At 40.3% G+C, this 27916-nt stretch overlaps 1 protein-coding gene across 1 annotated transcript in view; it reads right to left on the bottom strand.

The window, feature by feature from the left end:
* Positions 1–27916, bottom strand: part of PKHD1L1 (PKHD1 like 1) — a 1597738-nt gene that overhangs the window by 486338 nt on the left and 1083484 nt on the right. Inside the window, exon 43 of the mRNA XM_044066249.1 lies at positions 26931–27080. Within this exon, the coding sequence (XP_043922184.1) occupies positions 26931–27080 (150 nt within the window). The remainder of the gene's footprint in view (positions 1–26930; positions 27081–27916) is intronic.

The following is a 27916-nucleotide window of genomic DNA, read 5'->3' as shown; positions in this document are numbered from 1 at the left end:
GCAGACACACACACACACACACACACACACATACAACCACCACAACTACACACAAACATGGGATGAGAAGCACATGGCAAACATATGTGGAATCAGCAGTACTGCAACAGATATTTACAAGTGCACTCACTTGCAATCAGCAGCACATTTTAAATCATGGCAGCACTCAATGGCTTGTACATGCCAACACCTGGGACACAAGTGTACTTGACCATGGTATCTTGATTTGATGAAGCCAGGTTAAGAGTAATAGTGCTCATCTATTTAATATCTTTTATTTTTAATAAAAAAGTATTCATTTTTAAACCATTTGTAGGTACTTGTTACTCTGATGTTTCAAAAGAGCTCATCTACAGGTTGTGGCTCTTTTTTCCCTAATTCTAAGGAGTCTCAGCCAGCAACTTCTTTGCTCATGAAGTGCTAATTTTCCTAGTGGTTTAATATTTTTCCTTAAGAGTGAGTGATGCTTTGCTGTTTTGCTCCCTAAGGCTAGAAAACTACTGCACCTCACTCATATATACATATATATGATCTACTTAAAAACACTGAAAATGTACAGTACCAAAATCCATACCACCAAGCACAGAATACCGAAAACTCAAAACACTGAAAGCTGAAAATGTCAAACTTCATTATACTGAAACTAGAAATGTCAATGTCTGGAATATTGACTATAATGCAGATAGTAGTATGTAAGTATGTTTCAAAAGCGGTATGTGTCTTTAAATATTTTTAGTGGAAAAAAATGGCAGACATTTTGTATGATGCTCCTAGTAGTATTGGGAGCATTTACACTCCAATATGGTCCCAAAAAGGTATGTGCCCTTTTCCCCACTGTAGTGCAATCCTGGAGTTGGTCTCAGTATTTTGATAGTTGGTATTTTAGGTTTTTGGTATTTAAAAGTAGATCCATATATATGTGTACATATGGGTCTACTTCACATGATCGTACATTCAAATGTTCGAATTTCATATGGGCGAGACCATATGATCGAACATTTGAATGTTTGAAAATGTGCAGTAGATCTGCAAAACACAAACAAAAAAAAAAATAAACTGTGTATAGCAGGGGGGCAAGCCCCCTTGCACCCTCAAGTGGGGAGCTGCTCCCCCCACACCCTCTGCAACTTAAAGATACCAACTCCGAGATCGCACTACAGGGAGGACAAGGGAAATCTCCTGGTCCATGCTGTCTGCCGATCACCATTCAGAATTTCGAAGTTATAAAACTTCGAACATATGAGCTTCGATCATATGGGTTTCAAAGTCTTAAGATTCGTAATTCTGAAGGGGACCCATATATATATATATATATATATATATATATATATATATATATATATATATATATAGTGAGAGAGAGAGAGGGTGTCCAGCCTTAGGTCTGGAGTGTGCTTCCTGTTTGCTCTTAGGGGAAATTATTCTTGGTGCACAGAGCTGCATCTGAAAATACTGTGTATCCATTTTTTCTCCTAGTGGTTGTTTCTCACCGGTGTCGATCAGCTAATATAAACCCATATACATACATTTGTGTGAATGCATGTGCATTGTGCATACTAGAAAACGTCAAATTACAGACAAGTTTTGGTTTACAGAAACCAAGATGCAGAACTGTAACTTTTTTTTTAAAGGATTAAATAAACACTGTTTTTAAGCAGCTGAGTGGGGGAAATGGAAACCTTCACCCCCATAACTATGTATGCAATCTCTCAGGTTGCAGGATTCAACATATGAGGAAAGATTATATGTAGCTTGGAGAGGAGAAAGGATATTTAGGGAACTAATACATCTGTACTGTGCTGTAAAAATATGTTGCTCAAGTTTCCAGTTCATTGCTTGACAATTCAGTTTTGTGAATACAAACGTTGATCATTTAATCATCAGCATTCTGTATATATATATCTACACACACACACACACACACACACACACACACACACACACACACACACACACACGCACACACACACACACACATGCAGACACACACACACACATGCAGACACACACACACACACACACGCACACATACTACCACCACAACTACACACAAACATGGGATGAGAAGCACATGGCAAACATATGTGGAATCAGCAGTACTGCAACAGATATTTACAAGTGCACTCACTTGCAATCAGCAGCACATTTTAAATCATGGCAGCACTCAATGGCTTGTACATGCCAACACCTGGGACACAAGTGTACTTGACCATGGTATCTTGATTTGATGAAGCCAGGTTAAGAGTAATAGTGCTCATCTATTTAATATCTTTTATTTTTAATAAAAAAGTATTCATTTTTAAACCATTTGTAGGTACTTGTTACTCTGATGTTTCAAAAGAGCTCATCTACAGGTTGTGGCTCTTTTTTCCCTAATTCTAAGGAGTCTCAGCCAGCAACTTCTTTGCTCATGAAGTGCTAATTTTCCTAGTGGTTTAATATTTTTCCTTAAGAGTGAGTGATGCTTTGCTGTTTTGCTCCCTAAGGCTAGAAAACTACTGCACCTCACTCATATATACATATATATGATCTACTTAAAAACACTGAAAATGTACAGTACCAAAATCCATACCACCAAGCACAGAATACCGAAAACTCAAAACACTGAAAGCTGAAAATGTCAAACTTCATTATACTGAAACTAGAAATGTCAATGTCTGGAATATTGACTATAATGCAGATAGTAGTATGTAAGTATGTTTCAAAAGAGGTATGTGTCTTTAAATATTTTTAGTGGAAAAAAATGGCAGACATTTTGTATGATGCTCCTAGTAGTATTGGGAGCATTTACACTCCAATATGGTCCCAAAAAGGTATGTGCCTTTTTCCCCACTGTAGTGCAATCCTGGAGTTGGTCTCAGTATTTTGATAGTTGGTATTTTAGGTTTTTGGTATTTAAAAGTAGATCCATATATATGTGTACATATGGGTCTACTTCACATGATCGAACATTCAAATGTTCGAATTTCATATGGGCGAGACCATATGATCGAACATTTGAATGTTTGAAAATGTGCAGTAGATCTGCAAAACACAAACAAAAAAAAAATAAACTGTGTATAGCAGGGGGGCAAGCCCCCTTGCACCCTCAAGTGGGGAGCTGCTCCCCCCACACCCTCTGCAACTTAAAGATACCAACTCCGAGATCGCACTACAGCGAGGATAAGGGAAATCTCCTGGTCCATGCTGTCTGCCGATCACCATTCAGAATTTCGAAGTTATAAAACTTCGAACATATGAGCTTCGATCATATGGGTTTCAAAGTCTTAAGATTCGTAATTCTGAAGGGGACCCATATATATATATATATATATATATATATATATATATATATATATATATATATATCTAGAGAGAGAGAGGGTGTCCAGCCTTAGGTCTGGAGTGTGCTTCCTGTTTGCTCTTAGGGGAAATTATTCTTGGTGCACAGAGCTGCATCTGAAAATACTGTGTATCCATTTTTTCTCCTAGTGGTTGTTTCTCACCGGTGTCGATCAGCTAATATAAACCCATATACATACATTTGTGTGAATGCATGTGCATTGTGCATACTAGAAAACGTCAAATTACAGACAAGTTTTGGTTTACAGAAACCAAGATGCAGAACTGTAACTTTTTTTTTAAAGGATTAAATAAACACTGTTTTTAAGCAGCTGAGTGGGGGAAATGGAAACCTTCACCCCCATAACTATGTATGCAATCTCTCAGGTTGCAGGATTCAACATATGAGGAAAGATTATATGTAGCTTGGAGAGGAGAAAGGATATTTAGGGAACTAATACATCTGTACTGTGCTGTAAAAATATGTTGCTCAAGTTTCCAGTTCATTGCTTGACAATTCAGTTTTGTGAATACAAACGTTGATCATTTAATCATCAGCATTCTGTATATATATACACACACACACACACACACACACACACACACACACGCACACACACACATGCACACACAAATACATACACACATGCATGCACATACACATGCACGTGCGCACACAAACACACAAACACATATATGCGCATGCAAGCACACACACACGCATGCGTGCGCGTGCACACACACACACACACACACACACACACGCACGCACACACACACACACACACACACAAACACACACAATCTTCCACCTTTCAAACAGTTACTGATCAAGTTACTGCTATCATATTGACATTTAACAGTTGGCTTAAAGGAAAACAGTAATTGTTCTTTTTGAGCTAGAGTAGTCTAACTTCTGGCAGTGTTACTAAAAGAGAGTGAAGGGGTGATGTTACAAGTATTAGAGATATTATTAATCCCCTCCTTGAAGACACTGTGTTTATGTTTTTGGTACAAAATAATCTAATGTTGATAAAAAATGTATAAACATGGCAAAAGCCTACCTTGGAAAATTACCTTGTCCATGAGCACAGTAACTACTAATATCTGACTGCCCCTTCCCTTTCACTTCTTTCTTCCTCATACTTACTATATTTCTTACGTTTATATTTTCCCATCTCCTTATTCCATAACTAATTGTTCTACACTCACATCTCTTTCTTCCCACAGTATCCTCTACGCTGTCTTCAACTTGTTCTGTTGCTCACATTACTTCTTACCTACCTCCCACTTACTTTTATTTTTTTCCTTTTATTTAAAATTGCATTATGTAAAACTTTGGAAAGTCTTATGTATAAATGTATAAGTAAAACAGATGGAGCTTTCCTCAGGCCTTCACTTAGCTCATTCAGACTGCACTTGCTGTTGACAAAACTGAACCGGACGTTATTGGGCTTGGTCTAAAATGAGTAAACTACTGGAGAGCTGGGAATATTATCACTGATCTACAGTTGCACAGTGTAAATCATATTTCAGTATGACAACTGTTTACTTTTAGCCAAAACAGCAATGTGTATTTACTGTATGCTGAATGATGTAGCCCTCTCTGTCATATATAAACTGGTACCAGAGGTGGGATTATATATCAGTTCATCACATATAAATCAATTTGCAGAGGTGTGGTTATACTGCGTACTGTACAATTATAGGCTGAAAAACATTTGTCACCAGAAATACTTGTATCCTTGCAGCCATAAAGTAAGTATACAACAGTATTCTGAGCACAATAGTTATTTTATTTTCTAGACACAGCAGTTAGGAAACAGGCAAAATAAACTCTGTGGAGTAATTGTCAGTGCCACAGCTAACTACAAAACAGAAACTGAAAGAAATCTTGCCTGCCAGCATGACCAGTGATGAACACATTACACCCTTGAGTCCGCTGAAAATAAAGACAACTTGTCAGTAGCAAAGCATATCAGTCTTTCTCCAGAAGATGTCAGAATACAGCTTGGACTGAAAAAATATTGAACTAGTGCTGGAAATGAGATGATTTATAGCAGCCAACACAATGAAGCAACTCAAGGTCCAAAGAGAGAGAGAGAGAGAATTGAGAGCAAGAGTGCGACTGCAGAAAGAAAGAGGCAGAAAATGCAAAGAGGGAAAAGGAGTGCAAGGAAGGGGAAAAGCAGTGCCATCTTGAGAAACAACTATCAACAATATCCCAAGTGGACTGCAAAACTAAATGGGGAACCTTCATTTAGTTGACCAGCATTTGGAGTTGCACAAACAGTCGAATGTTACATCTGTTAAGTTTCTCTGTAGTGGAACCTGCTGTGGCCATCTTTGCTGTTATAGACTAACTGCTCTCCAGTCACGGTTGTGCAATTGTGGAGTTAGTATATGTAAGTAGAGAGGTTTGGGCATGTCAATACACATATGCTTCAATGAGCTTGTAGATACCATCTGTAGATGTGTAAATTCCAAAGACATGCATCTGGAGCATTTCTCCCTGGGCCTCCGCTGAAAACAGGCTCTGTGGAACCTAGTCGGACATTCCCAGTCAACAAATGTTAAATAAAATAAATAAAATAAAATAAATCAGTGCAGCACACAACATATCTTTAACGTGTACTGACACAAGTACCCATGTCTCCTATAAATGTATTTCAAATGATGAGTGTGTATCCTTGTGTGTGTGTGTGTGTGTGTGTGTGTGTGTGTGTGTGTGTGTGTGTGTGTGTGTGTGTGTGTGTGTGTATTTTATAGCATAATCTTCTCCATCTGTTGCACAAGTTGTACTATTTGGTTTGCATTTGAGATCAGATGTAATCCAACTGATATACTTTTAACAATCCAAAAGGTGCAAGGAAGAGCTCCGAATGCAGGATGTAGTCAACCTTTTATTAAAATAAAAGCTACAGCTTATCACACGTTTTCGTCTCCAAACAGACTTCATCAGAAATAAAAGTTATTCTCCCATTTTTTCTTGTTAACTGATATACTTTTCAAGAATGCGTGAATAATGTGGGTGAAAACCAAGAACTTGATGCCAAGATGTGTACTAAACTGTTTCATCAGCATAAAAAGAAGGAGAACTTTGATAATTTTATTTGGACATTTGAATGTGTTGATAACTGGGTTGAGGGGTTGGCATAATGGTTAAGGTATTTACCTTACAGACATAAAGTACAGGCTTTGATTCTCACCTTAGGAAGTAGGGCTATGCTTACAAAAGGCCCCTTGGGGCCATTAACCTAGTAATCACCTATAAATTCACCAGAGGCGATGGGTAAGATTGGTAACTCATCTGCTCATAGCTACAACAATACACACAGTAGGTTGACTGAAACACTTTGCTAAAGCTATAATAAAGTCAACAATAATTTGATGGTATGCTTAAAATTAACCATTGAGGATTATAAAAAACCTTTAAAGACCAAAAAATGTAGGAGATACCATTAATGATTTTGTTGCAGAAATATGCATTTATTTTAATAGGTGAGTGGTTGGATGTCAAATTAATACTTTTGAAAGGCTGGAGACCTTATGATAAGGGATCAGTCTCTTCCAAATCTGTCTAAATGTATGAAAATCTGGTTAGCAGAAAGGAAGTGTGACACTGCTAAGGAAAATAGGAAAATATGTTATTTCTTTCCCCTCTGTCATTGCAAAAAAACATATAGAAAAGGGGTACCCAGTGCTACACATAGGTGAAAGGGAGCCAAAGAGGCAGTTTAAACCTTCACAGCAGATTTTACAATCAAAGGGGAAAATATTTGCTAAGGCACAGATAAAGGTCTTGGGTGAAGATGTTTTAATTGTTACTCACTCTGGCATGTGTGGTCCACATTTCTAGAGTGACAAGATGAGGATAAAAATGATATGAGGAAGCTAGTAAGGGCAGCACCATAATAGTGGTAGTTTGTTTTGAAACTGCAGCTACTCCAGGTTATCATAATGATCTGTGTCCTAACCAGGAAGAATATTAAAAGACATTGCAAAGAGTGATACTGCATCAGGTTTAATTTTAATTGTTGTTCAGCATGCTCTTGTTAGTAATGTTACTTACCCGGCCAGTAACTTTCAGTTAGGACCATGAGACAGACATGTTTTCAGGTGCTGCAAATGGACAGAGTTAATCTGAGTTGGGAAGGAGGTAGGAAGACAAACAGTGGTCTTATCTGATTGTATCCCAGCAGATGTTTTAATAGGTAATGATTCTGACTGTATGCAGGCAGAAAGGCGTGGAGACAATCACATGGAGAAGGAAGCATGGGGAGACTCATCCAAACCACACATCTTTAACAGATGCTGGTGATTTGGCTTCTTATATAAAGAGCTAAGTGACACCATGCAATCTGGACCTCAAATTCAGGTATACCAAGATACTAGACCCTGTCTGGAGTGGGTTACTTCATCTGTTAAAGATGTGCGGTTTGGATGAGTCTCCCCATGCTTCCTTCTCCATGTGACTGTCTCCACGCCTTTCTGCCTGCATGCAGTCAGAATCATTACCTATTAAGATCTCTCTGAACACCATTATATTGGGCGACTTCAACTACCCAAACATTGACTGGAAGCACTACTCAAGCCCCAGCACCTTAGCCCAAAGATTCCTGGAAATTATAAACTCAAATGCTATAGAACAACTAGTCACCACTCCCACAAGAGGGGACAACATACTAGACCTGATCATTACCAACATGGGACTCTATGCTCCACACCAGAAGTATATCCCTCATTGGTAAGATCAGATCATAAATTAATTTCACTGGATGTCCACATCCCGACCCCACCCCCAGCCCAGAAAACCACAGTGAAAAACTTCTCAAAAGTGAACTTCTCACTTATCAAAACCGAAGTGGAATCCTTCAAGGCCCCAGGGCCAGTGGAAACTACAGCCCAAACTGCAGAATCCTATATAAATGCATTCTACGGACATCTCCAGGAACGCATGGATCATGCTATCCCAAACATAACCAAGACCCAATCATCCAAAGGCAGGCGTCCAGTCTGGTGGACCCCTGCCATAAATAAACTGTACAACAGAAGGAGGAAGCTACTACATGATAGAGCAAAATCCCTAATAGGGAAGGCATCTCTGATCAGTACTAGCAAAAAATTATGATCCCTCATAAAATCCTCCAAGGCCAGCTTCGAGAGAAAAATTGCACAGGACACCAAAGACAATCATAAGGCTTTTTTCAGTTATGTTAGAAACCTGGGATGCAACTCCCAGACTTGTTCTGAGTTGATTCTAAACGACAAAAAATACACTGAACCCACAGACATCACCAATATCTTGTCAGACAGGTTCAGTGCAAACTTCTCCACTCCCTCCCCCCAAAAGAGCAAGTATCTATCCCGGCAGAGGGCTGCCTCCCAAACATCTCAGATGCTCAGGTGAAGGCTGCCCTCTCCAAAGCAAAAAACACTGCTTCCATGGGACCAGATGGCGTCCTACATGAACTACAAGAGGAACTAATCCCTCAAATAAAACAGCTGTACACTAGTCATTGGTGACTCCATAGTCAGACACACTGACGTCCCGCTCACCAGACTGAGTAAGGAGAAGGTCACAGTAAGCTGCCTGTCGGGTGCTAGAATCCGCCACATAACGCAAGCACTCAGGTCTCTCAACAGCAGGTACAAATACGACTCAGTCATTGTCCACGCTGGTGTAAATGACCTGAGACGTACCTCCTTGGACTACATGAAAAGAGACATTGAGGAGCTCTCTGATTATGTAGCCCAGGCAGGTATGACCCTGACCTTGAGCAGTATCCTACCTTCACCAAGAATGATGCCACAATACAGAGATAAGATGATCAGCTTTAACAATTGGCTTAAACTCTGGTGTCATTCAAAGGGGATCCAATGTCTGTCTGCCTGGGATGACATGCTGGACAAGCCACGCTGCTTCGCAAGGACGGCTTGCACCTGTCACCCTGGGATTCCGGATATTGGCAAAGGCTCTTGCCACCCCATAGTGCCTTTTTAGGCAAGGCTCAAATTCTAAACCTACCACCCTAGAACACAAAAAGGAAAAAACTAAGGGTAATGCTGCTCAATGCCAGAAGTCTAAATCTCAAAATGCACGCACTCGAGGCCCTTCTCAGTATGGAGAACATCGATGTCTGTGCAGTGACAGAAACCTGGTTCAAGGCTCCTGAGAGCACCCCAGCACTATCAGGTTTTACCTCTTATCATGCGTTCCGCCCCAAAATCCGGACAATACCAAGAAAGGAGGGGGTATCCATATTCATCAAAGACACCCACACCTCAAGACTGGTGGCAACGCACGATGCATCGGAGACCATCCAGGTGCAATTAACCATAGGCAAGACTGCTCTGCAAATTGTAGCATGTTACAGGCCACCCTCACAAACTCAGGAACCTCACATGGCCTTCCTGAAAACACTAGAGGGGATAAATGTATCACCAAACACCATCATACTAGGTGACTTCAATTACCCTAATATAGACTGGGAACACTACTCAAGCCCAAACACCCTAGCCCAAAAGTTCCTGGAATTCATAAACTCAAATGCCATGGAACAACTAGTCACCATCCCCACAAGAGGAGAAAACATACTTGATCTCATCATCACGAACATGGGAGCACAATGTTCAACACCGAAGTATACCCCTCACTGGTGAGATCAGATCACAAACTAATCTCGCTGGAGGTCCTCATCCCACCCCACCTGAAATAAAAAGACCACAGTAAAGAACTTCTCGAAAGCCGACTTCACACTTCTAAAGACTAGTGTGGTCTCCTTTAAGGCCCCGAGCCGGCGGAAAACAGTACTCAAGCCGCTGAATCACTTACAAATGCCTTCTACCAGCACCTGCAGGACTGCATGGATAAGGCAATCCCAAGCAAAACAAAGACTCTTTGTACCAAAGGCAAGCGTCCAGTCTGGTGGACCCCAGCCATAAACAAACTCTACAACAAAAGGAGGAAGCTACTACAAGATAGAGCAAAATCCATAAAAGGTAAGACACCCTTGATCACTATAAGTAAAAAACTAAGAGCTCTCATAAAATCATCCAAAGCAAATTTTGAGAGAAAAATAGCTAAAGACTCAAAAGACAATCATAAGGCCTTCTTTAGCTATATTTAGAAACCTGAGAGGAACCTCCCAGATATGCTCAGAACTAGTTCAAAATGATGTGAAGATTACTGATCCTACAGACATTGCCAACATACTGGCTGACAGGTTCAGTGCAAACTTCTCCCCTCCCCAAAAGGAGAGATATCTATACCAAGCGATTGCAGCCCCCAAACATCTCCAACGCCCAAGTGAGAACTGCTCTCTCCAAAGCAAAAACACAGCATCCATGGGACCTGATGGTGTCCCCGGCTGTGTGCTCCACGAACTCAACGAGGAATTAAACCCACAGCTAGGACAGCTGTTTAATCATAGTCTTACCTCTGGATACGTACCCAGGAGTGGCGCACTGCAACTGTGGTCCCACTTCACAAAGGCGGTGCCTCCACCGACCCTGGAAATTACCGCCCATTAGCTTGACAAGCCTTATCTGCAAAGCCATGGAGAGGATCATAATGGACCTCATAAATAAAGACATAGGAATTTGCAGACTTTGGATCCATCCCAGTTTGGCTTTGTCAAAGGCAGATCATGCCTTCTAAACTTGGTTGACTTTTTCAAACAGTCACCAAAGCCATTGATGAGGGAAAGGCAGTCCATACAGCCTACCTCGATCTGGCGAAGGCCTTGATACAATACCCCACTCGGGTATCATTGAAAAACTCATCAGCTTAAATGTTAACCCATACATCACAAGATGGGTTGCAAACTGGCTGAGTGACAGAACCCACAGGGTCAGAGTTGCTGGCGCCATGTCAGACTCAAAGCCTGTCACAAGTGGTGTACCACAGGGCTCAGTCCTGGGCCCACTCTTGTTTGGCATCTACTTTTCAAGTACAAGCAAACACAGGAGGGTTATGGCTGACAAAGTTTGCAGATGACTGCAAACTGGGCCATAGTGGAAAACACATCTGACACAGATATCCTTCAGAAGGGTCTCACAGAAACGGATAACTGGTGCCAGAGCCATGGCCTAAAGTTAAATGCCAAAAATGCATAGTCATACCCTTCGGGAAAAACAAGGTTACCCCTAGCTACCAAATAGGTGGCAATCCACTGAGCATAGAAGAAGTTATCAGGGACCTGGGGACCCAGGTTGATAGTAGTCTGTCATTCGACACCCATGTAGCTAAAGTAGTTAGGAAGACCTTCTACATTGCCCACCTTATCATGAAGGGATTCTCATCTAGATCAAGGGAGGTCATAGTCTCCCTATACTCATCACTCATCAGACCAATGATTGAGTACAATGCCCCATTCGGAATGTATCTGACCCGACACTTGCAGCAGCTGGAGAGGCCACAAAAGTTCCTCACCAAAAGGATAAAGGGTCTCAAACATCTGTCCTATGCTGCCCGACTGAAAGAACTCCAGCTCTATTCAGTCGCTTACCGCTTGCTCAGAGGTGACCTTTGCCTAACATACAAGGCCATGTCAAACCCAGATTTGATGAATATGCTTCACCTCAAAAAATCTAGATCCGTCAGAGCCACAAGGGCGGGAGACTTAAACCTCGACACGGCTATTAATAGGACGCGCTGGAGGGATAGATTCATCACCCCTCCAGGGAGGGTGGCCTAATGGTTAAGGTGTTTGCCTTACAAACTCAAGGTACAAGGTTTGAGTCTCACAAGGGATAATTGGCTAGGCTTAAAATGGCTCGCAAGGGCAGTTAGCCTAGTACTGATCTATGAACCTATGAACCTATGAACCCAAAGACTCCCTATGCTGTGGAATAAAATCCCGGTATATGTGAGGCAGAGCACCTCGCTGGCCTTGTTCAAGAGAAATCTTGACCAATGGATGGGAGATCGCAGATATACCCCAGGGATTACCTCAGTGTCACTGCTCAACAGAGGCACAGCAAAATAATGGGTATAGTTCCCCATACTAAAGGGGTGGCGTAAGCCACAAAACTATGGGCTAGGCTTGTAAATGCCCTCGGGCAGATAGCCTAGTATGAACCTATAAACCTATGAACCTATGAACAATCTCAGCCTCACTACAGGATATGTGTCCACAGAATGGCGTACAGCAACAGTGGTCCCACTCCACAAAGGTGGAGCCTCTACGGACCCTGGAAACTATCGCCCCATAAGCCTGACTAGCTTAGTCTGCAAGGCTATGGAGAGGATCATCCTGGAGCTCATAAACAAAGACATTGGGGACCTACAGACACTAGATCCTACCCAGTTCGGCTTTGTCAAGGGCAGATCCTGCCTTTTGAACCTGGTTGACTTCTTTGAAACAGTCACCAAAGCCATAGATGAAGTGAAGGTAGTCCACACAGCCTATCTGGACCTTGCAAAGGCATTTCACACAATACCCCACTCGGGCATCATAGATAAGCTATCCAGCTTAAATATAAACCCCTATGTCACAAGATGGGTTGCAAACTGGCTCAAAGACAGAACCCACAGAGTGAGAGTTGCTGGAGCCATGTCAGACTCAAAACCGGTCACAAGTGGCATCCCACAGGGTTCTGTCCTGGGACCACTCTTGTTCAGTATATACTTTTCCGAGGTACAGGCAAATGTGGGAGGACTATGGCTCACCAAGTTCGCAGATGACTGCAAACTGGGTGCCATAATCAACTCTCCAGCTGACACAAACATCCTTCAAAAAGGTCTCACAGAGACAGATAACTGGTGCCAGTGCCATGGTTTAAAGCTAAATGCCAAAAAATGTAGAGTCATACCCTTTGGCAAAAATAATGTGCCCACAAATTACCACATAGGCGGAAACCCATTAAGTACAGAGAAAGTTATTAGGGACCTAGGGACCCAAGTTGATAGCAATCTCTCCTTTGAAAACCACATTGCCAAAGTGGTTAGAAAGACCTTCTACATAGCCCACCTCATCACGAAGGGTTTCACATCTAGATCAAGAGAGGTAATCGTGCCCCTTTATTCATCCCTCATCAGGCCCATCATAGAATACAATGCCCCTTTTGGGATGTACCTTACCCGACACCTACAGCAATTAGAAAGACCCCAAAAGTATCTCACCAAGAGGATCAAGGGTCTCAAACAGATGCCATATGCTGCTCAGTTAAAAAACTCCAGCTCTACTCAGTTGCATACCGCCTACTTTGAGGCGATCTATGCCTGACATACAAAGCTATGTCAAATCCAGAATTAATGGACATGCTCCACCTCAGTAAATCTAAATCCCTTAGAGCCACACGCTCGAGGGACTTGAACCTCAGCACAGAAATAAATAGAACTTGCTGGAGGGACAGGTTCATAACCCAGAGGCTCCCTTCGCTCTGGAATAGAATTCCAGTTCATGTGAGGCAGAGCACCTCACTGAATCTCTTCAAGAAGAATCTCGATAAGTGGATGGGGGATCGTAGGTTTATCCCAGGGATTACTCCCGTGTCACTATTAGACAGAGGCACAGTAAACTAAACCTTAAAAAGGGCACGGTATACTCAAATCAAGGGGTGGCGTAAGCCATACAGAATCGGGCTAGGCTTATAATTGCCCCAGGGCAGATAGCCTAGTATGAACCTATGAACCTATGAGGAAGAGATGGCTGCAGAAGTAAATCTAAATCTAAGGCACAGTTGTTGATAAATACTGCACTTCTGTCTGAATGGGAATGAAAACTGTCATATATATATATATATATATATATATATATATATATAAAAAACAGGCACATCTCTTAGAGTCCACATTACAGGACTCAAGGCAGGTAGCTAACGAGGCTCCTGACTTCAACAGCTGAAGAAGTCTATATAATTGGACAAGGGATTAATTTACATATAAGGCACTGCTGAAGGAGGGCTAGAGAGAAAAGCAATACAACAGTTAGTGGTTCCAGGGGGTTTACCTTTGGGGACTTCTGGTGATAGTCTACGATATTCCTTTTTAGGCCACATGAGTATAAAACTTACAAAAAAAGAGGCTTATGCAAAATTCGTATTGGCCAAGTATTGCAAAAGATGATTGTTAGGCTTGTCAGCTAAGTAGATTTTCAAGTCAGGGTACAAACTTTAGGCTGCTTTGTTACTACCGAGGAATGGTTTCAGAATATAAAAATGGATAGTATAGATGTTCTCAGTACCTCAGACACCACAGGTAAAAGGCATATATTGGAAGGAGTAGACATTGTTAGCAGATACCTTAAAGCAGTGGCTCTATTGAGGTGAAAAGTTGGAAATTGTTTTGTTAGATATTTCCAGCAAAGTGCATTTCCCTGGTGAATAGTGATGGGCAGAAGTGCTAATGTCATGCTACATCCGTTGACTTGTTTGCAGAACTGCTGTGTGGTAAACAGCTAAAAACCACTCAGAAAGCTGCAACAGATAATGCCCAGTGGGGATGGGATTGGCTACTATAAAGTGATTGGGCAAAGTTAATTCACAAAATCTCAAGTCTTCGGAGCACAATGGGTATGAGTTAGTTTCCTTTACTTTCTAGTGTATCATATCACTGACATTATGTCAGAGTGAATGGCTATCACATAAAAGGGCAGGAAGTCCTGAACATTTTGAAAGGTCAGATGGGCTGCTCTTATCTCTAGTATTTTGATATGCAGATTTGTCTCTGCAGGGATCCAGACACTTTACATGGTATACCCTTTGCAATAACCTCATCTGTACGGTCGAAGTATCCATAGTGACTGATGCCAATGGATTAGGTATCTGGAATGGACTGAAGTCTGTAAGCTTAATAGGTACATCTGTCATTGCAGGTTCATTATGAAAACTCTCAAAATTTCCACCAGGAAGAACAAGAGATCTGACAACTACAACCAATGGACTTTTACAGTCTATGGAAATACTGTCATATGATACTTCACAAAAGTACCATTGTAATAGCAGCAACCATGAGATCCAGTGTCTTGAGACAAAGATGGGAAAATGTTTTTTGGGATTCTAGGAGTAGTTTTTTGTTGGAGAGACTGAATCATCTGAATGAAGATATGTTCTGTGTGCTAAGGTGCCCAGGGTGTAGCTGATAAAAATGAGTAGGTGGGATGGATTGTACTGGGACTTTACAAGGTTCATCATTATTGCCAGCATGTAGAACAACTTTAGTAGAGACTTTTGAGTTGAGACTAGCTTCTGACAGGAAGGAGCAGCTAGGAGTCAGTTATTCGATTACTGGAACTCTTGGTTCCTTGGAGCATTTGGTGGCTGCTGTGGCAGGCATCCATTTGGAAAACAAAACACCCTGGTGGCTGAGAGGGTGACCAGATAAAAAAGTCTAAATTGATAGTGTATGTCTATTACAGAAAAGTGAAGACACTTAATGACTACTGACTGAATCTGATAGTGAGTTAGACATCTTAAAGGGGATCAAAGAACACACCTAATTTCCTTTGGATAAGCTTTGAAGGATTAACTGCACAGTGACCCCTGGAAAATGTGTTTGGGCCATTTAAATTTAGTCCAACAATGAGGTCCTTAGTCTTTTTTTCTCACTAAAAATGGAAAGTAATATTCTGACCATTTCTGAGTTGGTAGAACCTCTCTCTTTTTGTAGAAGCTTGACAGCCTTCATTTTACAGTATGTTTAGACAGGGTAGGACACTGGGCAAGTAACGACTGTTGACATGGCCAGATGAACAGGAGAATTGTATCCTGTGGAAATGACTTCCTATGATGAGATACTACCACACAGGAAGTGAGTGAGTGACAGGCATTCCCCATCTGTTACCTAATGGGATATTCAGGCAAGGTATCAAGGCTGTTGCTGGCATACCTCTCAACCTCTTAGCACAAGAAATATGGATAAATCCTAAATTAATGGGGTGACAAAGGCCCAAAAATAGGGACAGACTTTAAATATTGCTTTTACAAACTTAGAACATTGCTAGAATAACAAGATTTGTATTGGCGCCCATTTTCTGAAGTATATGAAGTCTGAAACTCAGATGCATGCCTTTATTTAGTGACTACAATCGTCAGTGATTTACCAGAAAGCCACAAATGTTATGAGGAACTGAACAAAAATATGAGGCATAAGTCTGGACATTCTACAAAAATCTGTAAAGTTGAGAGGTATGGTTGCTGGTGATGACCATGTCCACCCTGTGACAGCTGAGAAGCCTTTCCACAGGGAGGGAAACCCCTCTGGACACTGCCCTGAGCATTCGCTCAAACTGTTGTTTTTTTTCTGTAGTGCACCACACCTGAGGCCACATGTGGCACTAGCTTCCCTGCATCCTGGAAAAGTAACATTGTGGTGCCTGAAACCTGACACCAGAGGAGAAAGGGTTTTATACTAATTTATAATGTTTTCTAGGTTTGCATTAAAAACAGGACCTAATACAGAGGGGTCTGGGAAGTGGAGTTCACGAATGTTGCCTTGGAGTCCTAGGTAAAATGTGCATGCCTAACCACATAAGCTGGTGGGCAGTAATGTTAGAGTTTATGGCTTTGGATGAACCTTGCATGGTATTATATACTGCCCTCATCATAGAGTTTGAGATGGATGAAACAGTGGCTGACTGAAACAACAGCTTACCTTTGGATGGTCTGTCAGGCGACTGTACCAGCTAATGTTACATTTTGTCTGTCAGGTCTTTCTGGAGCTCCACCACATCAGCTATACACTTTAGTGCTCTCATAAAAAAATGGAGGACTCAGAAATCCACTTTCTAAGGCAGTCCAACTTCCTGCACTCCTTACAGGGCTTTGGGAGTGACAGCCTTTCTGAGGGAAGGTGCTGCAAATTAAGTGTAAATTTTCTGGGTGCCAATCAAGCCAAGCAGCTGTTGTGTAGACTGGATATATCATATCAGAGCTTTCCTATATGACAATGGTGCCAACTTTCAGCACATCTACCAATGGAGTAACCATCCATAAAGATTGCTGGGTGGACCAGTACAGAAGATACAAGATAAATGGGCCAGCCACTTTTTGCATCATTATTTTTAAAACTTTCTCAAGCTTGGGGTCTTCAGGAGAGAGGCAAGGGAATCTCTACCCTCATTGTCATTGACGTAAGGGATGGGATTCTTGCTCTGTGCTTCCTGTTGCATGTTATCGCTATTAGTATATTTGGAGAGGTGTAATCCAAAGAGGAGAAAAATGAAATCATAGGCAGATACTGCAGAAGGCCTTGGGCCCCTCTGTATTGCTGTACAAAGTGGCAAGGCCAAGAGCTCAGCAAAAGATTTAATTACAGAAATAATAGATGCCAACATCATGGCAGTGAAAGATGTTGGAGGTATCTACTGCAAAAATGTTTGCAAATTTGGCATCAGGTTTAGTACTGTTTGTTGACTTGCAATTGAGAATGCTGTAAAAACTGTGCATTGGTGCTGGCATTGGCACCAAATGATTTAGGAATGACTCACCAGAGAGGTTTTGGTTTTCAGTACTGAGACTGAGAGGAACATTAATAATGGAATCATTAACTCTGTGAGCAAACTTGATGACAGAGCCACTGATGCATAAGGATGTGATAGCAACAGAGTAATCACAGAACTGTGCATTAATGCAGATGCCATGACTGACAGCAACAATATAAGGGTCAGTGCCACTGACCTTAAAACTAGCACTGTGAACAGACAGATCAGTGAAGAATGTGTTGAGGACCTGCATTTGGGGAAAACAAACAGAGCTGAACTACCCCTATTTGCAAAAGCCCTCAACAAGCCTGGTGTAATCAAATTCCAAGAAGACAGAAAGTAGTGACAGCAGGCCTACAAGTTAATGGCTGAGATATTTCATTGTCGGCCATATTGGTTATAACTTAGATTTTTGACAATTACACTACAGGAGATATAGATTCAATAACTTTGAAAACAATTTTCTGCACACCCTCATCCATTTTGACTGTAGCAGACTGACAGGCTGTGATTGAGACTTGGGAGCTTTGTGGAAATCTGGCTCCAAGCTATCAACATTGAGGGTTTATGTTTTTTGAGCATAGAAGGTCCCACTTATTTTAAGCTAACAGTCACTTCACAGTTGTATAATTATAACTGATTTCTTGTTTTCTATGTGTTATGGTAGAGGCAGTAAAATATTTGACAATTACATATATTGTTCCCCTCTTTCAAACAATATAAAAATCAGTTTTGCTTATTCTGCATCATGATCTCATTCCACATGTAAATTTTTAAGTAATTAATTTGAGTTTTCAGTAAGTAGCAAAAGTTCACCGATCAAGAAGCAATAAGAAATATGAAACAAGTTAAGGTGCTTTTTAATTGTTTTTGTAACTTACATGAACGTATCAAAAGGCCCGATGAGTGGGAAAAAAAAAAAAACATGGAAACAATTCCACTTAAACCTGGAAAACTTAGATAAGATCAACTAAGAATCTGAATCAAGGTAAGTACAAGAAAAAGACATACACACACTAAAATGTCTGAATTTTTTTATCCAAAATTTGAAAGTGAAACCCAGTGGCTTGGGTCATCCATTTAAGGCGTTGGAAACTGTGCACAGCAACATAAATCCAGAATAGAATGGCACCAAAATGGAAATACATGGGGAGAGACTAATGTAGTTTTGACAAGTTTTACATGACAAATTGTCCTTATTTCTTAGTTCTGATTATTAATAGGTATGGATCTCCTCTTAATAGATAGATTTCTAACTTCATGGCAGAAGCAATGATTGGTGCTTACATGCCATTACTAAATATTGAACTGAAAGTCAAAGTCATAATCAAAACTTGCTTTGACATTTTTTTGAAATATTCTTGTATGAAGTTCCTAAGGCTAAGACAATTGGTAGTGTCATCCTTGATAATTTGGCACTAGATGCTCCCAACATATTTTACTGCTCTGATGCTGGCATGCATTATGTCTGCCCAGAAGGATTTTGTCTGCCACAGCCTTGTTACTTTTATAATCTGACGTTGATCTCACTATATCTCTGAATGAATTGTCTAAAATACCACAGTCTTGATCTTTGCATACAAATCCCACATTTGTGATTTTTGTGTGTGTGTCTGTGTGTGTGTGCGTGTGTATGCATCTACGTACATGTGTGCGCGCGCGTGTGTGTGTGTGTGTGGTATCAGCCTGTTTGGGGAGAGGTATACTGGATGTTAGAATTGTTGTGACAAGTAGCGGCTGTCTTATGAAGTAGGTGAGTTTACATTACACAATACTTGCTTCCTTTACATCATGACTTTACAAAAAGACAGTGGTTAACTAACAAACTTAATTCACAGCCAAAATTCAGAGATGAGGTGTGACACTTCAGGTAGTCCAACCACACTCCCTTAACACATAATCCCTTCAAGTGATTCCATAACCTTGCCAAACAAGTTGTATGACATCATAAAAGACAACTTATGAAGCATAGTTAAGATTCACTAATACAGCCACCAAAAACCTACTTGAAAGAAGTCAACCAGCTCACTGGTTGAAAATCAACAGCTTCTCAGAATGCTTCTCATCCCTTTGCTTCTGAAGTTTTCAAAACATTTAAAAATCTCCATCAACTCTGTACTACATACTCTGCTCAGCTACCTCTTCTCCTACAATTAACCCATCCATCCATCCATCCATCCATCCATCCATCCATCCATCCATCCATCCATCCATCCATCCATCCATCCCTCTATTAAGTTGAAAGATGTACAACCTCTACTTGACTCTATATCCCTCTAGTTTATTTATCTTTGTAGGGACTATGTTACATCCCCAAAACATATACAATCTCTCTCTCTCTCTCTATATATATATATATGTATATATATATATATATATATATATATATATATATATATATATATATATATATATTTTTATTTATTTATTGCATTTGTTGACCAGGTAAATGTCTGTCTGGGCCAGGAGATCTAGGTATAAAAGCTCCAAAAAATAACAATGCTAACACTAATGATTATATACAAAGAAATACAAATAGAGTACACATATGTAAAAACATTGTAGACACAAAATAGTAATAATGAGAGTCCCTCCGTGCATATATATGTATTGTCAGGTGTTGTAATCCCACTCACAATGTGACTGCTAACATTGGTACCAAGTCAGTTGCTATTTACAAAGTACAATTTTGAGCTTAGTATATGTGAAACCATGTCCTATACGGCAGTGGAAAGTAGTTGTAAAATAATCAGTGCAGGAAAAAGATAAAATGAAGGAGTGGGAAAAGGTTTGAAGGGGAGATAGGATGTGGGTAAGGATTAGTAAAGTTACTGGAGCTGAGAAAAGTTTAGCTAGGAATGTGGCAGGAGCAAAGCCAATGAGTAGCAAGGTAGTCTTTAAGCAGTAGTTTGAACTCCCGAAAGTTAGGATTTTTAGAGATGGGCTGTAGGAGAGTGTTCCAAAGTTTGGCTATTTTATAAATTTCGGCTATTTTATAAGAATAGAAAGAGTCTCCATGTTGGTTGTGGGAGTGGGTAACCTTTAGCATAAGTTTGTCAGAGGATCTGAGGGATCTGCATTGGACTAGACTGGCAAGTGCAGGGCAGTCATTGGGTTGGTGGAGAATTTTGTGGGCCATGGTAAGTTGATTGAGAAATAAAAGGTTAGGGAGTTCTAGCCAGTTGAGTTGGGAGAGAACTGTGCAGTGGTGGGATCTGTGAGGATGATTAGAGGCAAACTTGGCAATTTTGTTGTAGCAGGATTCTAAGTTACTGAACTCGGACTTGTGCAGATTTGTGAAGATGAGAGAACCATAGAGTAGGGAGGATAGTAGATGTGATCGAGCAGTGGCCAACTTGGCGTTTAGAGTAAGGTATGGTTTAGATTCTTTGATAGTTAGAGAAATGTGTTTATCAAATTTTAGATTGCCATCTATTGTGACACCCAGGAGTTTACTCTGGTTTGTGGGTTCTTTCTTGGTTCCATTAGAGGAGAGGATGGAGAGTAGCGAGTGACGTGGTTTTGATTTTTTGTTTCTAAAAACTATTAACTTAATTTTATTAGGGTTTAGTATTAATTGATGATTAGTGAGATATTTTTCTACATCCCAGAAAGCAGTTTGCATTTTAAGTTGAAGTTCCTGAGGGGAGGAGGCTGAACAGATTACAGCAGCATTGTCAGCGTATTGGACAATGGAGGTTGGCTGAGTTGCACAACTAAGGTTATTTGTGAATATAATAAAGAGAAGAGTACAAAGTATGGAGCCTTGAGGACTCAGACTGAGATGGGGAGTAAGGGGGATAGCCTGTTATCCCATTTTTTAGCCTGCTGTCAATTGGAAAGATAGCTACAGAACCAGGTTAGAGAAGCTGAACTGAGTCCGTAGGATGAGAGTTTGTTAAGAAGTAGTTGGTATGAAATGGTGTCAAAGGCTTTGGACATGTTGAGAAAAATGGAAGAGACTTGCTGACCTTCATTTATGAGATGATGAATGGTGTTAGTGAAAGTAATTAGGGCAGTGCTAGTGCTATGTTTGGGTCTAAAACCATGTTGAAAACTGGATAAAAAGTTGTGACTAGGGAAGTGGTTAATGAGTTGATTGTGGATGCATTTTTCTACGCTTTTTGCGAGGGGGGGAAGAATGAGTATGGGGTGGAAATTGGTTAGTTCTTTAGAGGGGCCACCTTTGTGGAAGAGAATGATGTGTGATATTTTCCAGAGAAGTGGGACATACTGTTCTGCAATAGAATGGTTAATCAAGATAGATATGAGGTAGGCAATTGAAGGGGTGGCAATTTTTTAGAAATTCATTAGGAAGTTGGTCAGCTGCAAGACAGCAAGGTTTAAGCTTGGATAGGAGAGTTTTTATGTAACTAGTTTGAATGGGTGTAAAGGTGAAAGGGTTGGGATTATCTGGAGGGGGGAGGGAGCAGTAAGTGACTGATTTGGCTAACTGCCTAGTAGAGAGATTATTGTATGTATAAAGTGAAAATTGATTTGAGTGGCACTAGGGTCAGAGGTGTTTGGGGTGACTGGTGCTGGGGTTGGGGTGTGTTCTGGGATGAGGAGATAGTTAATGCTTTGCCAGAATTTTGGGGGGTTGTTAAGATGCTTCTGCTGACAGGTTTGGAAGTAAGTTTGTTTGTATTTTTTTATTTGTTTCTTGGCTAGATTTTGTAGCTGTTGATAGACTACTAGGTCTACTTTATCTTTTGTGGTCAGGTAGGCTGACCAGGCTTTGTCTCTGCATTTAAGTAGCAGTTTGGTGTCACTGTTTAGCCAGGGAAGATGCTTGGCTTTAACACATACTTTCTTACTGGGTTAGAGGTTGTTAAGTGCAGTAAGGCAGGTATTGTTGAAGTACTGGATGGCTTGGTCTAACTGGAAGTTTTTTAGGGGTGTTCAGTCACAGTGCTGGAGTAAACATTTGAATGTGGTGGGGGAGAAGTTTGTTTTGTTGTGGATATATTTATAGAGGATGATACTCTAGTGTGGTGATGTTTTCTGCATAGAAAGGTTGGAGAATGGTCACTGAGTGAGTCAGGAAGGCAGCCAGCTAAGTAGTTTAGGTTTGGTTTGTTAGTTAATATCCACTCTAAAATTGACTGTTTTTTGGAATGTTTATCTGTTCTAGTAGGGCACGTTATAGTTTGGGTGAAATTGAAGAGGTTTATGAAATTGTAGGGGTTATTTGATGACCAGGTGTGCCCAATCAAGGTTAAAATCACCAAGAATAATAGTTTCTTGGCTGAAGTGGGTAGAAGCCCAGGAAAGTAGACTTTCAATGGTGGGAAGGTTATTTCCTGGTAGTAGATAGGTGGTTATGATAACTATAGATTTGTTTGGGCCGATTTCAAGGCAGGTGACTAGTATTTCATTATTGGGTAGGTCAGGAGGAACACGGTGTAATTGTTCAACTTTGAGGGAGTCTTTGTGCATAACAGTAACACCACCACCTTTTTTGATTAATCTGAAAAGTCTAATGTTATTATAGCCAGAAGTGATGATTTCTGAATCTTTGATGTGCAGCTTTAACCAGGTTTCAGTTATCACAGCTATATCTGGTGAGTAGGTATCTAGGGAAGCATGGAATTCACTTACTTTGCTTATGATACTACAGAGATTGAAATTGGTTAAGAACAGGTCAGTATTAGAGGTTTTTGGGATGGGAGTAGGGATGGGGATGGGAAGTTAAATGATTAGAATTTGTTGCTGTGGGAATGGGTGGGGAAGATTGTAGGTGGAGGTGGGAAATTTTTGTTGGTACTGGGGTTGGGATGGATGTCAGCCTGTAGCTTAATTTGCGTTATGGAGTGTAGAAGAAGGAGTCTAAGCTTGTTAAACAGTTTGTGATTTCTAAAAGTTGGTAGCTTAGGATGGTGAGTGTGAAAGCGTTTGCAAGGTAAGAGTATGGTGGTTGAGGTTTTATAAAGTTCTGGGCTGTGTGGTGACTGGAAATATTTGATTTGGTGTGTGTGTGTGTGTGTGTGTGTGTGTGTGTGTGTGTGTGTGTGTGTATATGCACACACACACACACACACAAAGAAAGAGAGATTTGATGTGTGTATGTGTGTATATGTTGTGTTGTGGTCTACCCTACATGGTGAACTCTTGTCCCTTTGCAAATAAAAAAATTTAAAATGCCTGGTTTGAAATTCATTTACCAATTAAGACTTAATAAATTATTCAAATGATCTTTGTGGGCTTGCTCTTCACATGCCCAGCCAATAACTAATTTTCTTTTCTGCACCTACTGTTACTGTGAACATGTAAGGTATCTACAATTAAAATGATTTGACAGAAAAGCAAAGGAATGTTTCAGTGACACAGCAGCATACTAGGAGCAGAGGAAAAATTGCTGGGTAGTTTTACTTGACAGAACAGTAAGGTGGTTAGCTTGCACAAATATTATGTGTTCTGTCAGATCTTTATAAGAATATAATCCTAAAATAACACAGACAGCATGCATCTCAAAAAATATATATATATTTTGGGTATAGGTGCACTAAGCAAGTTTTGCCAAAAAACTTTTTTGATACAATCAGCTTATATGCCTGAACTTGCTACAGTAACAGTGTTGAGACATACCCTAAATGTATTCGTAACACATTGCTAATACATAACCCCACGAGTAGTAATCTCAGAGTAGTAACATACAGTTGAAGGGACATCACAGACATTTGCCAACACTTATCAGGGATTCATAATGAACCCTACCGCTTGCATTAAGGGTTGCAGTAAAAAGGCCCTGTTTCCATGGTGCAATATTTTGTAATTCACAGACCGATTCGCTGTTATGAGGAAAGACCTAATTATCTGCAGATCTGCATGTTTCTGAATCTCCATCAGCTACTATGAGCACTGATCAGCACCTGAGCTGGTTAACAGTGATGGTGGCTACAACATGGAAGCACAGGCACCCTACCTCATTCACTCTCCCACACACAATGCACACACTCAAACACACACACCACATACCCAATACCTGTCCCTGTGTTGTAAGAATGTCTCTGCCGACTCGTTTTTCCTGCCCTCATAAATCACAGATGATTTCAGTCATTAATGATAGACATTATGGTTTTGCACGTCATATCCTTCAGTAATCCATGGCAGTGCAAAAACTGTTAGTGTAGCAACTTTTTTAAGTTTGTAGGAGGTATATTTCGAATCCATTCCTTATTTTGTTTTGCTTGTTCTACAAGCTTGAAAGGTATCCCTACTATTTCCCTGGCCCTACCCTTGAGCATATTACAGGCATGGAATAATGCCTGTGATGGATGCTTAATATATATATATATATATATATATATATATATATATATATATATATATATATTTAAAAAACATTCTCACACTAAATTTTCAGCACAGTGGGTAACTTCTGAGGTTACTGTTGCAAGAGAGCAAGATGTAATTCACTTTCAGTGCCTTTAAGGCATGCTACCTAATGGTATCCCTGGTATTTAGTGGTTATCCTGAAAGTATTTTGATCAAAAACTCACTTAAATTACACTTAATGAATTCCAGCCTATGTCCATGCATTACCTAACCTTCATTGTTTCTACCACCCCAGATAGCTTCATATCCAATTATCCCTACTGTAATTTTTCTACAGTATCAGGAATTATATTTTCTGCTCAAGTTTCTAATAGTTATACTAGCTCATGCTAAACTTACACTAATTAATTTCTATAAGTAGTCTCTGTCTGTCTCTATGATCAGTTATAATGCTTATCTAGTCTTGGTTTCTGTTTCTGTATTGAAAGTTGTATTTTTTATCTAGTGCCAAATTTTGTTTTACTATCAAAAGTTGTATTTTTATCTGTTGTCAATTTTTTGCTTCTGTATAGATGACCATATTGTTATCCAATTGTTCAACTATTTGCTTTTCTGTACTGAATGTGGAGCTTTTCTCCCTGGGCCTCCGTTGTAAATGGACATGTGTCTAGTCAGACTATCCCAGTAAACAAGTGTGAAATAAATAAATAATTGCCTTTAAGGCATGCTATATAATATACTCCTGGTGTATAGTGTATCCCCCATCCCTGTTACGTGTAAATGCTATTACAGCATGAGAGGTTATTCCTGGTGTCTAGCATCCCCCCAACCCATGTACTTAAAGTATTCCCTGGTGTCCAGCGTTTCTCCCAACCAATGTAGTTAAGGTATTCTTAGGTATCTAGTGTTTTCCCAAACCTCGACCCACATTATTAAGTTAGTCACTGGTGAATAGTGTTGCCTTAACCCGATGTTGCAAGCTTTTACTTGTTAGCCTATGGGTGAGTGGTGGTATGATACACATTCATATACACACACACAATCAAATAGTCATACACAAATACACACACACACACACACACACACACACACACATACAAAAAACAAGCAGTCATACACAGTTTTACACACACACACACACACACACACACACACACACACACACACACACACACACAAACACACACACACTCACACACTCACACACACACACACCTACTTAATCTACCCTCAACCCCTCCCCCGCTATCTCCCAGTCAGGCACACATGTAAATGCTCACCATGCAGCCCTCTCACATACACTCATTCACACACCCGCTATCACTACTTGACCATTAAACTCCCCAGCACTTACCTCTACCACAATGTATGAACACAGTCTCTTTGCAGTGTTCATTACTGCAAGTGGACAGGACTGGCCATGCTACTCTATGGAGCCAAGCAATTCTCTAAATAGCTCAATTGTGTAAATGCCTCACCACAGGCAGTTCAAATGTGGAGAACACATGGCTAATTAGCATATGTCTATGCCACAGACTGCCTCATCAGGATTTAACATGGACGTGGAGATAGTCCACTTTGGTTCTTCATGTCATTGTGCAAAAGTAGTGCGGTAGGGATGTCTCTGTATTCAAAAAATTTACACTTTGTAGTACATTTTTAGCTGATTTTGCACAGCAACATTTTTCATGGAACTATAATTTGATCACTCAGGACTGGTGAATATGACCATGTGGGATTTCTCTTTATTCAGTCCTAAATTAATTGAAGCAATGAAGACAGAAGCCAAAACCAGTAACACTGAAAGACAGTCACTTGTTTCTTATTACAAGGATAGCAAGACAAACTAATTAAGTGAATAAGTAACATTTTTATTTTATTCCTCCTGTTATCTGCTTAGCTTACCATTGTTGAAAGGTACTTCACAGTAGAGAACTTCTGAGGTTGATGACAGCATGTCCACTACACATGATGCATTGCAGACAGATACTGCTGTGAGCTGTGGATCAAACCCAGCACCTGTCACTGTTAAAACTGCACCTCCACCAAAGCTGCCTGCAAACACAAGAAAGTATCAAATGTTATTTAAATGGTAAGCTGTTCAAAATGATCAGTAATTTACGGAAAATTCACAGCTGGTAAGGAGATTTCAGAAAACTCATTCCTACCACATTTGTACTGTAACTGTTACTTGGTAAATGTGTCATTTATAAGCCCTCACAGACTGCCTTGTGTATAAACTAGAGATGAGTACCAAATTACCTAATGCTACACTTCATGCATTAGACAACCATAGGCAGACATAACAAATACTAAAATAAAAAATATACTTTTGTTATCCTTGCTTTTTAAAATTATAGTTATTTTTATATGTGTATTACATAATCTCTTATCCAAGTATGCACGTAAAATGCAGAGAATTACATACTGCAGTGTTCTGTGTTACCTGCAGCTCAGTTCTTATTTTCAGCTAGTATAGCAAAAATGCAACTGAGTATATATGATGCAACACAGACTATTATGTTCATAGGTTTGGCAATTAGGTATAGGAATCATAGAAGTTCAAGGCTACTGAGTCATCTGACCCATGCTAGACTGTACCATCCCTTTGAGGGCGGTAGTCTACGTAACACTGAAAGTGTGATAAGAGACCTTGGGACACAGGTGGACAGTAGTCTCTCCTTTGATAATCACATCACCACAGTAGTCAGGAAATCCTTCTACGTGGCACGCCTCATCACAAAAGGTTTCTCATCTAGGAAAAAAGAGGTCATTGTTCCCCTCTACTCATCACTCATTAGACCCATTACAGAGTACAACACCCCTTTTGGTATGCACCTCACAAGACATCTACAAAAACTAGAAAGGCCGCAGAAATACCTCACAAAGAG

The sequence above is a fragment of the Protopterus annectens genome, chromosome 3.part1, assembly GCF_019279795.1.
Source record: "Protopterus annectens isolate FY-2018-M chromosome 3.part1, PAN1.0, whole genome shotgun sequence".
NCBI classification, from domain to species: domain Eukaryota; kingdom Metazoa; phylum Chordata; order Ceratodontiformes; family Protopteridae; genus Protopterus; species Protopterus annectens.
The sequence above is the reverse complement of the archived record's forward strand: the minus strand, read 5'-3'. Positions and strand labels throughout refer to the sequence as shown.